The sequence below is a fragment of the Crotalus tigris genome, unplaced genomic scaffold, assembly GCF_016545835.1.
Source record: "Crotalus tigris isolate CLP2741 ecotype Arizona unplaced genomic scaffold, ASM1654583v1 scf7180000024513.1755786, whole genome shotgun sequence".
Taxonomy (NCBI): Eukaryota; Metazoa; Chordata; class Lepidosauria; order Squamata; family Viperidae; genus Crotalus; species Crotalus tigris.
The window spans coordinates 1111703-1124601 of NW_024100685.1; the positions used below are offsets into that span (position 1 = coordinate 1111703).

Sequence of the window (12899 nt, forward strand, 5' to 3'; positions counted from 1 at the left end):
AGCAGCCGGGGCCACAGAAAGAGGCCTTGCCACGCGACGGAGAGCACTGGCCATCCAGGGGCTGCGCAGAACGTCAAACCGCCCATTCACGGCGGCCCTGCAGGATTCCTTAGGAGTGGGTGGGAATCCCGCTCCAGAGAGCAAGGCCGGCCCCACACCACCCGTGAGCAACCTAAGGCGGCCAGCCAGGGACAAAGGCTGGGGGAGACAAAGGCTCCGGGCACCAGGTCTGCCAGCAGCGCCTGGCAGGAACGTGACACTTGCTGGGCTCAGGGCGCCATCCATCCGGCCCTCGTTCGTCCGAGGAACGGCTGCAACATTCCTTCCCACGAGGCCGGCCACGAGATCCGTTCCAGGCTGGAGAGGATGTGGCTCGCCTTCAAGGGCGGATCCTTCTCCGCCCCAGTAGAAGCGGACCCTGGGCCTCTTCCAGATGGCCAACCAGCTGCTGGCAGCCTCTGAGGAGCCCCTCCGCCTGCACGGAGAGGAAGGTGTCCCGGGACGATTCTTTCCGCCCGCCCGGCCTCCCTCCTTGCCAGCGGCCGGAGTGCACACACCGGCTGTGCGGGCCATGTGGGAGGCGCCCCCGGAGGCTGCGAGCCACAGCCTGAGAAGCACCCCGAGGTCAAGGCCCGTGTGGGACGCGGCAGCAAAGGTGCGGGAAGGCAAGGCAGCCGGCGGAAATGGCAAGTCTCCAAGTTCCACCGCGGAGCGCTTGGTTCTTCCTCCTCCTCGGTTCTCCTGTCCCAAATTATTCCTAATTCCAGAGGTCGGCCGCTCTGGAAAAAGACCGGAAGCCAGCTTAGTGCGGCGGGAAGATGATTAGGAGCGGGAAACGGAACAACTCATTCAGTGACCAAAGTTACAACAGCACTGAAGGAAGGGACAGAAACCTTTGCGGCCTCCCCAGGATCGCATAGTCAAAATCCAAACGCTTGGCAACTGATTCATACTTATGACGGTCGCAGCGTCCCAGGGGGGGTCACGTGGTCCCCTTTTGCGACCTTCCGACAAGCAAAGTCAACGGGGAAGCCGGTTTCACTTAACAACCGGGTTGCTCACTTATCAACTGCAGTGATTCACTTAACAACTGTGGCACAAAAGGCTGCAAAATGGGGCAAAAGTCCCTTAACAAATCTCTCCCTTAACAAGAGAAACTCTAGGCTCTACTGCGGTCGTAAACCAAGGACTGCCTGTGCTACATCTTTCCCCAAAGGCGGCTCCGCCAAGCTGGCACCGGCTGTGCTGGTCGTGGGCTTCAGCCCGGCTGGGGCTCTCTTGACCGGGAGACCTCAGCCACTCTCGGGATCGCACGACGCCCACAAGAAGGGGGCTCAACCAGATCTGCAGCCGGGCCTCCTTCGGGAGCTGGGGGGGCAGGCAGGGTGGACACCCAGCCACAGGCCACCGGCATGGGCAGGACCTGCGGGCATCCGCCTGGCACTGCCCCCCCACTGCCCCCTCCATGCTCCATGGAAGAGCCTTTTATCCCACTCCCGGGCGGGTGAGGTTCTCTTGCGTGCCTCTTGGCAGATGTGGCTCTAGGGCTAAGCCAAATCGCCCCCCCCGGAGTCCCCCCCCCCGCTTTAATCAGGATCACATAAAGTTTAACAAGCGCTTTGAAACGTGCAGCAGATTCCAAGCGTGGCCTTGAGGGGGTCTTGCCGAATAACACAGACCATCCCGGCCGCTGCTCCTCGGCGCCCTCAACTTTGGCTGAACCGTCCCGGCTGTCAACACCATCCCGCTGCCAGCCGGGGGAAAGGCTGCCGGGTCAGTGCCGAAAACGGAGGTCCGGGTAAGCGGCTGCGGCATGCCCAGCCCTGGAGGGGTTACCAGCTGATCCTGCCGTCTGCTTAAGGAAAACCGAGGGGCTGGGAAAGGCAGCCCCACCCAGCAGGATCAGCCCCTCCGGAGTCTTTGCTTTGGGGGGGGCTGTGGGTGGTCCCTGCCCCAAAAGGGGATGGGGAGTTCAGCCCCTCTTGGCGCCCTTCTGATTTAGAGCCGCTTTCTTTGTTCCTCTCTGCACACACCACCATTCTTCCTGGCCTGAGTCCACGCCTGGACAGGCAGGTCTTGTTCTCCGTTGTCCTCAGGAGCCATGCAGACCTGTAGACTTCAACTCCCAGAATTCTCCCGCCAGCCATTCTGGCTGGGGGAATTCTGGGAGTTGAAGTCCACAAGCCTTAAAGTTGCCAAGGTTGGAGACCCCTGCCCTAAAGCTTTCGTGGCCACACTGCCAAGGCAGAGGGAGATCTAATCTTCTTTTGGAGACTCAGCTGTCATCGTCCCCCAGGACCGAGGCTCTATTTGGCAAGGAGTACGGCTAACCATCTGCCCCCCGCCCCCCGTGGTCCCCCCCAAGAGGTGTGAGGTGGGGCCAGTGCCCAGGCCTCTGGGTAGGCTGCCTTTGTCGAGGGCGCTCTTAAGCGCTCCTGCAGAACTGCACCCCCTCCCCTGATCTTCTCCCAGATGGTTTTGATGTTTTCCAGCTTTTTCCTCCGCTGCAAGAAAGCATTTCGACCAGTGTTTCTCAACCTTGACCATTTTAAGGCATGTGGACTTCAACTCCCAGAATTCCACAGCCAGCATTGCTGGCTGTGGAATTCTGGGAGTTGAAGTCCACATGCCTTAAAATGGTCAAGGTTGAGAAACACTGGTTTAGACTCACCAGGAAGGTGCCTTTTCTAGAGTGGACGGAGATTCTCTCCCTGCTGGGTTTGGCCACAAGGAAAAATCGTTTTCCAACTTGCGTTCCGCTTTGTCTCGTGATGTCTGTTTGGAACCCCGATCACGTGGGGGTCTTGGAACCCGACGGGAGAAGCAGCCTCTCCCGTTGTAGCGACGGTCACCCATCGCTCAGCCTGGCTTATCGCCAAAAGTGGGAGGGGCAACCCAGCCTTCAGGAGACCTTCCTGCACTCTAGAACGGGGGTCCCCAAACACGGCCACGTGTGGACTTCGACTCCCCGAATTCTCCAGCCAGCCGTGGACAGGGGTCTGCAAACGTGGCAACTTTAAGATTAGTGTGTCTGGTCGCGCTTGGCCAATAAAGAATTCTGTTCCTGTTCCTGTTCCTACTCTACTGTATACTCTATTCCCAGAATGCCCCAGCCAGCCACGCCAACCATGGAGATCAACCGTGGCTGGTTTGGAGACCCCTGTTCTATAGAAGAAGAATATTTATGCCAAGTCCTAGGGCTGCTTCTGACTTTCACTTCTGCCCTCTTTCCCCCCATTTCAACCCACATTCAGCCCCTTCCCCTCCCAGGACTTTAAGCAACTTCCAGGGGCTCAAAGGCTATCCTGGGGCTTCAGGGGATGCCAGATCCCCCCTCCCATGAAGAGTGAGGGGGAGGAGCTGGGGAGAGGAGGGGCCGGTGGTTTTGACCCCCTCAGCAAAACAGGGCATCCTCTGCTTGACTGGCTCACCCAGGGGGGCCTTGGGGGCCACAAAAAGGAGGGGGACGGTTTACAGCAGCAACGCTGCTGATTGGGCAATATTGGAAGAAGGATCTCTTGCCTACTTTAGAAGAATGGTTTCTCAAAGTTTCTTATTTATCTGAAAGGGCAAAAATTTCGGCTTATCTGAAAGACCAGTCGCAAGAGAGAGAGATTTTGGTGTGGAAAAGAGGGGTGAATTTTATACAGAATAAATTCGATATTAGGAAGTATTATTTAGCTTTTGAATAATGTATATGTAAGGGTAAGTTTTTGAATAACTTATGTTTAAGGATGGTAATTTTTGTTTTTATGTATCGGAGTTAAAGTGTTTAAAATTTTGTTTTTTGGATCTATGTATAATTGTTTGATGTTCATTTAAATTCTATGTTTTTTTTTTGTTTTTAACCCTGTATTCAGCTCTGGGAAGTAGGGGGGACAGGGTTGGGGGGTTGGGAGGGGGGGGGGAGTATTTTATTGTAAAACTTTATAAATTTTCAATTAAAAAAAAAGGAGGGGGACGGCTTGCACGAGGCCTCTGAGCCCCCCCTTCTTTGCAGCCCCTCCGCAGAGCTTAACCCAGCCCCCGCCCCGATTTGAGGGAAGGGGCTTATGAAATCCGGAGGGCCGGAGGACGCATGAATGCAAAGAGACAAGCAAATGGGGTGAAGAAGCCGCAATCGCATGCCTGTCCTGACGGCTGCCAAAAAGCTGACAAACACTAAGACAAGGAGGCTGTCTGCACGAACAGTTAAATCTAATTTTCTATAAAGTACACATACGAAGGGGGGAAGGCTCCAACCACTTCCATCTGCATTACAGATTACACAAGGCTTGAAAATCATCGGCTTGCGGGTAATTAAAAACAGGGCCCAAATGGCACACTGAAGCCTTGTTCCAGGCCACTGAGAGGGCAGTCACCACCAGCATCTGGAAGGCGCACCCGCTCGTTCCTTCCTTCGGCGGAGAGGCTCGTCCCACCCGCCACACTCCTGGGCGAGGGGAGGGGGAGGCGCAACGCTCTCGCACACATGGCGCTCGAGGGGAGGGGGAGGGTGGGGCCGGCGGGAGGAGCCGAAGGACCGCGATACGAGTCCGGCAGCCACCGCAGGGCCCGGGGCGCCCACACAGACCTCTCGTCGCCCGGAGCACACGGTCCTATTGGATGTCCAGGACGCAACCTGTTCTGCCAATGGGCTTCTGAGGCAACTCAGAGGGGGATTTTTTATCCGCCTTTTTTGATCTCTAATTACTCAAGAGTAGAGCAGAGGTGTCCAGCCTTGACCACTTGAAGACCTGTGAACTTCAGCTCCCAGAATTCCCCAGCCAGCCGTGGCTAGACACCCCTGCCCTAGAATATCAATTCAGGGAATGTGAAAAAAGCCCTGGTTTTTTTCCCAAATAACATTTGAGCCCTAACTCACCCACTCTGGCCACCAGTCAGCACTAGCTAGCCCAGGGTAGGCAACCTTGGCTCTTTTATGACTGGTGGACTCCCAGAATTCCTGAGCCAGCCATGTCGAGGGGAAAGGGAGAGGTTTCCAAGCTGAGCCAGGCTGGCTCAGGAATTCTGGGAGTTGAAGTCCGCAAGTCATGAAGCGGCCATAGTTCCCCCATGCTGGCTCAGGAATTCTGGGAGTTGAAGTCCACAAGTCATAAAAGAGCCAAGGTTGCCTACCCCTGGCCTAGGCCTAGACCGCTTTATGACCTGTGGACTTCAACTCCCAGAATTCCTGAGCCAGTCACGCTGAGGGGAAAGGGAGAGGTTTCCAAGCTGAACCATGCTGGCTCAGGAATTCTGGGAGTTGAAGTCCATGAGTCATGAGGGGGCCATAGTTCCCCCATGCTGGCTCAGGAATTCTGGGAGTTGACGTCCACCAGTCATAAAATAGCCAAGGTTGCCTACCCCTGAGCTAGCCCAATGTGGCCACACAAAGTGGCCACACGGAGGGACTTTGCACTGACCACAAAGCTGCACGTTCAGTTAAAGAAGCCAACGGTGCAGAATCTTTTAGGTGAGGGGCTCTCTGAGCCTGGGTGGTTTTCCTGCAGACATTTCCTGACCCAACTAGGTACCATCATCAGGGCTAGAAGGGAGGCGGGCCTGCTCTTAAGTTTCTTTCCAACATTCCTCCTGATTGGACCACTCTGGACAAGGTTCAGCATCACCGGGGTATGTGCCGAGAAGGAAAGATGGACTTTGTTCCGGGACCTTTTCCCTAAAGCAGGGGGGGTCCAACCTGAGCAGCTCCCCCTCCCTTCCAGCACGGATGACGTTCCCTAGTTTGGGTAATAAAACATCTGCAAGAAAGCCACCCAGCTCAGAGAGCACCAAGGGCCCCCCAGTTCAGCCCTGAGCTGCAAATATTCTCTTTTATTGGACTCTTTTTGCTATCAAGAGGGTCTTGAGGAGTCAAAGCAAAAGAAGTTTCAGCCAGCTATAATAATAATGATGATGATGATGATGATAAAGTTGGAAGGGACCTTGGAGATCATCTAGTTCAGTGGTTCTCCACCTGTGGGTCGGGACCCCACTTGGGGTCGAACGACTATTTCACGGGGGTCGCCAAACAACGCAGTCCGCCATTTTTCCCCCCTTTTCCTTAGCTGTGCTCCTCCCTTTGATTCTATTGGCTTTTGAAAGCCAATAGAATAGACTCTCTTGAATAGAGTCTAATTCTATTGGCTTTCAAAAGCCAATAGGAATTGTCCAGGCTGTCTCTGCCCTGCTGAGCCCACCAAAAGTCCCATTCTGCAAACGGTGCTGCGCCAGTTGAGTAGTCCTCGACTTACGACCGGTTGAGTAGTCCTCGACTTACAACCGGTTGGGGGTCGCGGCATTAAAAAGGTTGAGAACCACTGACCTAGGTATAGGAAACCCTATACCATTTCAGACAAATGGCTTTTCTGAAGAGGGACAAAGCGTGAGGAAACCTGTTAGAAATGTCAGCAACAGGCATTCTCGTAACAGAGGGAGCAAGTCTGGGGCTTTGGAAGGGAGAAGGAGGGAAACTCTGAACCGCACAGAGGAAGAGGGGACGGGCGTCTGGGTGGGTGGGTGGGGGACTCCAGAAAGAGGAGGGGCTCTTCCTTCAGGGTGAAGGAACGTTGCCTGCCTTCCTTGGTCCTTTGGAGACACCTCACACCCCCAACGCCACACGACGCAAAATGCCCCAAGCAGCTCCCACTGGAGAGCCCCCAACCACGAAGGGCATCGTGGCAGAAACAGAACAACAGACCTGGACAGGACCTTGGAGGTCTTCTAGTCCAACCCACTGCTCAAGCAGGAGACCCCGTGCCATTTCAGACAGGTGGCTGTCCGGTCTCTTCTTAGAAGCCTCTCAAAAGCCTTAAGAGCCTGTTGGAGATGTGGCAATAATGATGCGACATACTTTCATATTTGGTGGAATTGTAAAAAAGTAAAGGCTTTTTGGATTATGATTTGGTGGAACATTCAAAAGATTTTTAGAAAGAAGATAAAGTTTACTCCTCAACTATTTTTACTTGGTATTTTTGTTGACTTAAATGAAAAAGAAACTACTTTGATGTTGAATTTATTAACTGCAGCAAGGTTACTAGTAGGTCTATATTGGAAGAAAGATTCTTTGCCTACTTTAGAAGAATGGATATTTAAAGTATCTAGTTTTGCAGAAATGGCAAAAATTTCTGCTTATTTAAAGGATCATACACAAGAAAGATATATTACTGTATGGGGAAGGTGGATAGATTATATTCAGAAAAAATATGGAATTAAAAAGTTTTATTTATTTTATGAATGAATATCAAATATTATAGAGAATTGTTTTATAAGTTATGGAGTTAAAGGTTAATTATGATATTTTTTTTTCTTTCTCTTTTTTTTTCTTTTTTTTAAATTATTATAATTTTCTTTTTCTTTTTTTTTCTTAACCCTGTATTCTGCTCTGGGAAGTGAAGGGAGGGGGGGTGGGGGTGGGAGGGAGGGTAAGGGGGGGGTTCTCTATTTTAAAATTTTATTGTATTTTTATAAATGATTGTATGTTTTAAAAAATAAAAATTTTCAATAAAAAAAAATAAAATAAAAAAAATTAAAAAAAAAGCCTTAAGAGCCTAAACACTTCACTTCAAGCCCGGAGGGGAAGCCCAGTCCACCCTCTTCGGCTGAGCAACCCATCCACCCATAGAATCCATCCCTGCTATTTTTTAAAATGTTTTATTTCTAAATTGCATTCCGGCTTCCTTTCCCCCCAACAAATAAGGCAGAAATATCTATCCTTTGAGAAGTGTTTTGAGGGCTCACATACTGGGTCCCAGAGAAAAATTTAAATTTAAGAAAATTAAGCCCAAAGTCGTCAGATGGCGAGACGGGCAGCATATACAGTAAATGAATAAATATTATTTCGCCAACACAGGCAAGCAGGCGTGAAATGGCTTATTCCCCACCCACCCACCCGCCCACCCCCATTCTCCTCCTGTGCAGCCAACAGGGGAGGGGGTCAGCAAAGGCCACCTGACCCTCCCTCCGCCCTCCAGCGGTGCAGCAGCAGGAGTGCGGGTCCCTCCCAGCAAGGAGGACAGCAGCCCTGGAACGCTTCTGCAGGAAAAGTTCCATCCAGAGCAGGGAAACTTTCGCTCTCCTCATCGTAGCCAAATTCTTGTGGAGGGCCTGCACAATGTCACTCTCCTTTTTTTTCCCCTGTCCAGACCAAGCAAGCTTTCCATTTTTTTTCCTGACATAGATGAGACCACTAAAAAGTAAAGACCCTTGAAAACTCTTGGCCCAGCGCAGCTAACGGGTAAACAGAGCGAGGGGGGGGGAGCAGAACTTGTGCAGTTAAGATGCAATCAAGCTAACCGGATGGTAATCACCCAACAGGCCACGGTTCCCAGGCCCCGTGCAGGCAGCCGAGGGAGGGCGAGACTGCGCCGATTCAGAGAGAGAGAGATGGGGAAACGGGACGGCTGGATTGGGCAGTTCAACGTGCGGGCGAGAACGCCTCCCGCCGATCTGCAAAGTCCAAACCAGAGTGGCAGAGCCACAGAGGCGACCACGGAGGAAGGCCTCAGGAGCTTTGATCAGGAGACGGCCCAGGGCGACACCAGCCGAGCTGCTGAGGTCTGGAGGGCCAGACCTTCCCACGCAGCTGCCGCGGGGCTCAGAAGACCAGGCCCCGTTGAGACGTTGAAAAGGCACGGAGTAGTAGAACCTGCGAAGGCAGAACTTGGACCCTCTTCCTTGGGGCACCATTCCAAGATGCAGGGAGCAGCCGGAGGAGCAGAGAGAGGCCCTGGGCACGGGAAAGAAAGGAGGGAACAGGCGGAGAGCAGGGGGAGAAGCAGCTTTTCTCAACCATGTGCAGCCAGGGCAGGGGTGGGGGGGGGCCCACAGGGACAAAGGGGAGCCTGGCATTTTTGTGGCCTCTTCCATCCTGGAAGGACGTGCAGATTTCTTTTCGGTGCTCCCAGCAAAGATTAATTTTTGATTTCCAGTAACTCTCCTCCACCGGAAGACTCTCTTTCCGGACCTTGAATGAACCGTCCTAAACGTCAGGAGGGACGCTCCTGCTGGCTCCTCCCTTTTCTTTCCGTGCCCCCCCCCCAGGAAAAAGGTGGGGGGAGAACTGAAGGGCGATGCCTGAAACCAGGCTAAGAAACTCAGGATCGGTCCAGAGAAGAGACGGCACCGCCCGGCAGGGAGGAGGGGGGCCCTGAGTCAGCCCTGGGTGCGTGGAAGAGAGGATGTCACGGGAGAAGGACCCGCGCGGGCACCGTCTTCTCTTGGGAAGGAAAGAATTAGAGGGCCCTGCTTTTTATTATTACCCGCCTGCTCCAGGGGCCAGGTGAGGAGCCCCCCACCTCTGACCTAGCCGCAACGAGGTAATGAACACAGTCCGTGGCCCGAGGCAAAGGGCCCCCCCTCCACTCCACTGAGGGGGCACCTGGCAAAGGAATGGCGGCGGGGGGGGGTCAAAAGCAGAGGAAGTCAGACTTCCTTCCAGCAGTCAAGCGCAGGCAGAGTGGTTGGGGGGAGGGAGGGCTGGACTCCCTTGGCCCATGCTGCACTGCTCCAACAGCAAGCAAGAGAACGGAACCCGGGACCTCCCTTCGCTTGGGCCGCTCCGGGCCAGAGTAGGAAGCCCCCTGACGGCCACAGAGGCTTGTTCCTCCGATACCTCCAGGGTCCAAATGGCTCCTGGGAGCCCGGAGGAGGCGAAGAAGGGAGCAAGGGAAGCCCCCTCTCCTGGGCTCCTCCTAGCCCGGAAACAGCTTGAGCTGGACGTGGGCTGCCTTGGTGAGCGGGGACATTCCCCGTCAGTCGGGCACCACCAGACAAGTGAAAGCCATTAGCACTTTCCATGAGGATAGCCTTGCAACTTTTCCAGGAATACGGCGCAGCACCCCCCCCCCCACCGCTGCCTCTGCCAGCAGCTGAGCTTTTCTGCAAACAATCAGGCTCCTTAACTGCTCACATCAGGTAGATCTGGATCCTTTGAATGAAGCCGGTTTCAAGCACTCAGCACAGCGGGGCCCCCCTCCCTGTTAATTGGTTTAGAGCAGTGTTTCCCAAACTTGACCATTTTAAGGCATGTGGACTTCAACTCCCAGAATTCCACAGCCAGCAATGCTGGCTGTGGAATTCTGGGAGTTGAAGTCCACATGCCTTAAAATGGTCAAGTTTGGGAAACACTGGTTTAGAGGGAGCTTAAGGACCACCAGGGCTGCCGTTCACAGGGAAAGCCCAGTTGGGCCCGCTCCTCTGTTGACGGACGCCCCGCTGTGTCTTCGGCCAGGAGAGCGAGGTTCACGCGCGGGCTGCCACTTCTTGCGAGGTGCCCCGCGGCGCGGTGCCACTGCCCCCTTCATCTGCCAGGGACGTTCATGTGACACCCTCTATGTGACTAAAGGCAGCTATTTATAAGATGGGAAGCTCTTTCCAAGAAACACACATAGGTGCATGTGTGCACGCACACACACACACACGCACACACACACACACTCAAAAGCGAGGGAGGCAACTCCATCTTCTCACAGGCATTTCACTGGGGGCCATCTCCAGCTCTGCAGTCTTAAAAGGGGGTGACAGCCTCCCCACCCCCCCCCCACAGCCCCCGTCCGTCCCCCAAGGATTCTTCCCTTCCGCTCCTCCTGACCCACGTTGATCTATTCGCGCTTTGGCACAGGGCTCCCCAACCTTTCCAGCTTTGCAGACTGGCGGGGGGAGGGGGAGGAAATGCTCCCCTGTGAGCGGCACGCACTCACGCAGGTGAAGCCCCATTTGTGAGAGCGCTGCACACTCACACACTGCTTGCCTCTGAATGGGCCGCAGCCCAGGTACCAGGCCGCAGCCCCGGAGTTGGGGACCCGTGTTCTAGCGAACTTGGCTGCAGCTACCCAGATAGGGCCGTGCGGGAGAAGCATTTTTATTTCCTAAAGAGTGAAGCCATTCAAAGCAGTGAACTCCCCTCTGTGGCTACAAGGGAATCCCTGCAGTTTAAGACCTTCATTCCTCCCCCCCCCCTTTAACAGGCCGGGTTTCGCCGTTTTCGGCCAGCTGGCCAGCACCCAATAGGACTGACCTCTCTGCCCTGAGCCCAGAGCACCTTCCCTCCGGCCAGCAGCCCAAGCCTTGTTTCCTCCCCCCCCCCAAAAAGCAAAGGCCAGGCCCCTTTTCATTCCCCCGTCATCCACAGCCGAGGGGTGAGCATCGCAGGAGAGCAAAATGTTACAGCCGACAACTTTCCAATCACGGCGCAGGCAGATGCCTCCTGGCTGTCGCCTGAAATCCAGTCTGGTCACGGCAACTTAAGCCGGTTATCTTCCAAAGAACAGAGGCCAGAGTCACCCTAGATCAGTGGTTCTCAACCTTTTTAATGCCGCGACCCCCAACCAGTCGTAAGTCGAGGACTACTCAACCGGTCGTAAGTCGAGGACTACTCAACTGGTGCAGCCCCATTTGCAGAATGGGACTTTTGGCGGGCTCAGCAGGGCAGAGACAGCCTGGACAATTCCTATTGGCTTTGGAAAGCCAATAGAATTAGACTCTATTCAAGAGAGTCTATTCTATTGGCTTTTGAAAGCCAATAGAATAAAAGGGAGGAGCACAGCTAAGGAAAAGGGGGGAAAAAATGGCGGACTGCGTTGTTTGGCGATCCCCGTGAAATGGTCGTTCGACCCCAAATGGAGTCCCGACCCACAGGTTGAGAACAACTGCCCTAGATATTAAACCTGGTTATACAATTAACCCATTTTCACGGAATGCAGAGGAGAAGGCGGAAGGCACAAAGCAGAGTCTGGGTGTGAAAGAAGCCTGAATGAACTGCAAGATTGGGATGGTTTTTGTCTCATTTTTTGGCTTACTGCTTCTGGCGCAGTTTCCGTACGTTACGCAACTACGACAGGAATCGAGCGATGAGCACGTATGGACATAATAAAAAATGACTAAACCGATTTGGCTGTTCTGCATGGTGTGCTAAGCCCTTTACTCCTAGCAGCAGCAAACAAGAGGTTTAGGTTGGCGATATCCTGAGACACCCCCCCCCCATTGCGATAGGCGTCAGAAATGAAAGCTGCCCGGCTTTTAGTTTGCAGACTTTTTAGCGTTTATGACTTTAAGCTGCCCAGAGTTAAGCTGCCTTGAGGTAAGAGGGGCAGCCTATAAATGTTATAAATAAAAGAAATAAATCATCTTCCAAAGCTAGAAAACGGAAAGCAGGCCCAGCTAGCACTGCCTGCGTTGTCCAGCGTTCGAGGCTACAGCAGTGTACGCCAGCCCCAGAGGGAGAGCCCTGAGGCCATCCAGCCCAGCCTTCTGCGTCCCACAGGGGCTGGCCAGGGGCATCTGAGCAAGGGCATGAACAGGGGCGGGCAAGCCACAGCCTCTGGCTGACCTTCTCAGCAGCTGAGGCTTCAGGCTGCCTGAGATCTGGAAGGGGGGTTCAGCAGCCCTCGGGAACTCACGCAGGGAAAAGGCTCGGGACGAGACGAGGGGAGGAAAGAGGGCTCACAGCCAACGTCCTTGGTGACCTCACCTGTTTCATGGCCGTCTCCCCAATCTTGTCCGAGTGTTTACGGATGCTCTCTAGGAAGTCTTTGAGGTCAGACATGGAAACCTCCTTGATCTCCTCCCGCAGCTTCGGAATGTTCTCCACCAGGACCTTGCAGAAGCAGTAATGGCTGACCTGCGGCAAACACATCCGCTCCAGGTGCTCTAAGGTCTTCAGGGCGGGATAATGCCTGGAAGGAAAGAAGGAAGGACCCAGCTGGCTCAGGGGCAGGTAAGGCAGCTCACATACCCACCCACCCACCAGCCATCAGGGGACTCTAAAGCTCGCGGAGCCTTCACGACGCCAGGAACCCCCTAAGCCAGGGCTAGGCCACCTTGGTTCTTTTATGACTCGTGGACTTCAACTCCCAGAATTCCTGAGCCAGCCACGCTGAGGGGAAAGGGAGAGGTTTCCATGCTGAGCCAGGCTGGCTCAG

The 12899-nt window shown here is 54.1% G+C and overlaps 1 protein-coding gene across 3 annotated transcripts in view; it reads right to left on the reverse strand.

Moving 5' to 3' along the window:
- EXOC6B (exocyst complex component 6B) overlaps positions 1 to 12899 on the reverse strand; it is a 168123-nt gene that overhangs the window by 129628 nt on the left and 25596 nt on the right. For all 3 annotated transcript variants that reach the window (XM_039333912.1, XM_039333910.1, XM_039333911.1), the window contains exon 6: positions 12449 to 12653. In XM_039333912.1, coding sequence (XP_039189846.1) covers positions 12449 to 12653 — 205 coding nt within the window. The remainder of the gene's footprint in view (positions 1 to 12448; positions 12654 to 12899) is intronic.